This window comes from Dendroctonus ponderosae, unplaced genomic scaffold, assembly GCF_020466585.1.
Source record: "Dendroctonus ponderosae isolate FM_Combo_2020 unplaced genomic scaffold, Dpon_F_20191213v2 Dpon_F_20191213_10, whole genome shotgun sequence".
Taxonomy (NCBI): domain Eukaryota; kingdom Metazoa; phylum Arthropoda; class Insecta; order Coleoptera; family Curculionidae; genus Dendroctonus; species Dendroctonus ponderosae.
This window is the reverse complement of record NW_026017111.1, coordinates 5,611,194-5,614,963: the sequence shown is the minus strand read 5'-3', so window position 1 is coordinate 5,614,963 and position 3,770 is coordinate 5,611,194. Positions and strand designations below refer to the sequence as shown.

The window sequence follows — 3,770 nt, the reverse complement described above, 5'->3', positions numbered from 1 at the left end:
AGGATATTCCCGCAATGTTCTGTATATTTGTTGAACATTCTGGGATATTCATAGAATATCAAATGCTATCTGGGTAACAGTGCACTGACTAAATGTGCATGCGGCTCAGACTCGAAAAAGCTTCCAAATGCGGGAACAAAGAGTTCTGCAGTTAGTGATAATAATATCTGACTGCAATAAAGAAGAATTGGAAGTTGGGAGTTTTTAGAAGGGAGAGCGCAATTAGGTGGAACCTTGGAATTGGATATTTTGAATACCATGAAGTTAACTTTAATGAAAATTACCCCATACTTAATGCTAGCTTTTGTCGACCAACGGTGAAAATCTCATGGCTACATGCTCTAGTTTAGATGTTTTTATAGGAAGGAGCGCAGCTCAAAGCAATATTTTCTGATTTGGCAAAATCTAGATTTTGGACAATTATCAAAAAAATTGCCCAATATTTAGAATCAAATGATTTCAAAAAACTGTAGAAATATGAAGGCACCTCACATTCGCTTAGATGTTAGTTACGATTTTTTTTAAAGCAAAAAACGGTTGTTTTTTGAAACCCACATTAGCTGATCTGACAAAAATCGAATTTTTGGACAAATTCGCCAAAAATTGCAGCATCTCTAGTCTGGGGTGTCTGTCATGCTCTGGATTAGAAGTTGGGATTTTTTTAAATAGAAAGCGCAATTATCGTTTTTGAAACATTTAATAGCCTGGAATTTCTTTTTGAAAGTGGCGAATTTTGCAAAAAAATTGCCAGTACCTAAAGCGAGATTGTTTCAATCGACAGGAAAATTTTCATGTCGCTACTTGCTCCGGTTTAGAAGTTATGGGGTTATGAAGAAAAAAATCACACCTGGCTGACAACATGGACCTTGATTGCAATATGTTTTGATCTGGAGAATATCTAGATTTTAAACGGTTTTGATCAAAATTTTAAAATAATTAGAGCCAAATGTCCTGAAAGGCACTAACAGCTTGGGTTTAGAAGTTACGATTTTTTGAAGAAAATACGCGCAAGTGGGTAGAAACATTACTTCAGCCACAATTTAATATGCAACGGGTAAATTTACATGAGAATCTTCTTAATAATCAACCAAATCTACACCAATATGGAGAAATTTGTGATGACCATTTATTTAATAAACTTCAAGGATTCCACTGAATTAATAAATGTTTGTTCATTGAACGCGATTGATGGAAAATAATCAATGATCAAACAGTCAAAGAGATTTAAATTGGAAAACCTAAGAAATGACTTAAATTGATGAATTTAAATTAAAAATTGACCTAAAATATTTTTTAGAAACTCGGTATTTGAAGCCGTGAGTGCATCAAGTTCGAACGTAGCTGCGTACGGACGATCGTGCATCTCTTGTCAACTACCATGTGAGCGAGTGCGACAAGTGATGTGTGCTACGCTCTAGAATCGTAAATTCAGTTTAATTCAATAAAAATCACATAAGAATTTTTCGGCGATTTGGGTGATTTTTTGTCAAAAACTATTTAAAATATTGTTGAAGCTAAAATGTCGCGGCAAATCCAAGCAAACCTGCAAGCTGGAGTTCAAACAGCTCATTTATAGTCGGTGTTTCTTTACCAACGGACTAAAAAACTGGGATGTAAAACCAAAACGGTCGACCAATCCATTAGATTCCATTAGATTCGGTCAATTAGGACGCAACAACGTGCAGTGGAAATTTTTTAAAGAAAAAAGCGCAAGTGCGTATAAACATCTGAAACCGACGTTTATTAATCTGGAAAAAATCCAGTGTTCGAACAAATTTAACAAAAGTCTCAGTATCGCTGGCACAGAGACTCAATAGGGGTAATTTTTCAAATTAATTTCTTTACTAATTGGAATTTTCTCTGACAGCTTGAGCCTAAGCGTGTCGTAGGATACCCTCTAGGTGATAGTTCTTGATTACTTTTTGATAAATAGTTCGTTCTTATTGCGAAATAGGAGCACTATTTATCCATCTGTAATAAAAGACGTGAGGAAATTCTGTCTTTTTAAAGGCAAACATTTTTGAGGCGAAATACCCAAAAAGAAGTTTGTAAAAAAATGAATCCGCCTCAACAATATAGAACTTATCTACAACTTGTTCTGTAATAAAATTTGCGGTATTTTAAAGGAGAAAAGGTGGGTGGTTGAAAACATTCGTTTCAAAAATTTCATTAGTATAGAAAAAATTGGGATTTTGGCCTACTTTAATAAAACTGACACCACACCCAGCTAGGAAAAGGTTGTGTAAATGGATTTTGAAAATTCCAGGTTACTACTTTCCAGCATTTAGACGTTAGGCGTTTTTAAAGGAAAGAGCGCCGTTGAGTAAAGCACGGGTTTTGACACCGATATTTATCACTAATCTGGAAAAATCAGAACTGTGTTCAATTTTTATAAAACTTTTAGCATACGTAGATCAAGTATAACACCGCAGCCAATAGCGAATTCTAAAGATTCTCTTCAACGGTTCTAGGGATGATTGTGGACGGAATGGTAGAGCCCCACTTGAACTACATCTACTGGACTGAAAAAGAGTACAACGTCCCTGGACTGTTGCACCTGGAAAAGGGCAGCGCCCTATCCAGACGGCTCGGAGATGAAATAGTGAGCTTCTACTTTGGAAACGGGCCGATATCCAGAGACACGCACTTGCGGCAGTTCTACGACGTAACTCCACCCCCTAAGCCAACGTTCAAACATCTAATTCCTGCCCCATTCGCAGATAACCACCGATAATTCGTTCCTCAGGGGCATTTTCAGTTCGGTCCAGCATCACCTGCGCACCTCCAACTGCCCCATCTACATGTACCGGCTGTCTCTGGACTCAGACCTATGCTTCTACAAGCGCATGCTGGGCATTGAGCTACCGGGTAAGTTCTGAAGCCTTCTGAACGGCAACGGGCCACTGTGGAACTTTTCCAGGCGTTTGTCATGCTGACGAGATCGGCTACTTGTTCTCCACCCTACTAACTTCCGCTCCAGAAGCTGGAAGCGTGGAAGATGTTGCCCAGAGGCGCATGTGTCGGCTCTGGGCCAACTTCGCCAAGTACTCCAATCCGACTCCGGTTCTGGATCCGCTACTGGAAATCACTTGGCCTCCAGTCGCCGACCATCAGAACGTGGCCTTTCTGGATATTTGCCAGGAACTGAAGGTGGAGTTCGATCCGGAACCCGAACGCATGAAGTTTTGGGAGCGGATTTACTCGGAGGGTTTACTTGTTTCGAAACTATAAAAGGCAAATTTGGGCACGTTGAGTTTTATTGGGGAGAAAGCCTTTAGGTTCCAGTAGGCCTGCGTAACACTGTGTTGAGTTGCGCGTTTGAGTTGTTGCCGCTCTCTGAGCTAATGAGTTTTAACTCTTTGGTTAATGGGTTATAACTCATTTACCTGTGACGTGACCGACACTGSAATTTTAACTGGAAAGTTTTGGTCTAAAACGGAAAAAACCGGAAGTTTTGAAGAAACTTACAAAATCTACCGAGCGATGATGGTGACGARATTTGGCTTTCTCTGGTCGTTTTTTGAGGAAATCCRAATTTTGTCGAAAKAAAACACGATAACTTTGTGACCAAACTGTAAAGACGATGACTTTTCTTRTAAAATCTTTCTTTTAACTTTTTTGCATAAAATAYTCTCAGTTTGCCAGTATTTTACAGTAAAACGTTAGGAAAAAACGCGTTGTTTTGTTTAGAGAGAGTTTTGTTCAGAAATATTGACGTAAAAGTGAACAAACCGGAATAAATAAACCAAATTACTCACAGCGACAAACGT

At 38.7% G+C, this 3,770-nt stretch overlaps 1 protein-coding gene across 1 annotated transcript; it reads left to right on the top strand.

Annotated features, from left to right (window-relative positions):
* Nucleotides 1-2,471: 2,471 nt before the first annotated feature.
* On the top strand, nucleotides 2,472-3,245 carry LOC109539271 (acylcarnitine hydrolase; the record flags this gene model as incomplete). The annotated part of the gene is given in 3 exon segments (XM_019906959.2): nucleotides 2,472-2,665; nucleotides 2,721-2,868; nucleotides 2,921-3,245. Coding segments are annotated over 3 exon segments (653 nt in total), but the record flags the coding sequence as incomplete, so codon positions are not given.
* Nucleotides 3,246-3,770: the final 525 nt, after the last annotated feature.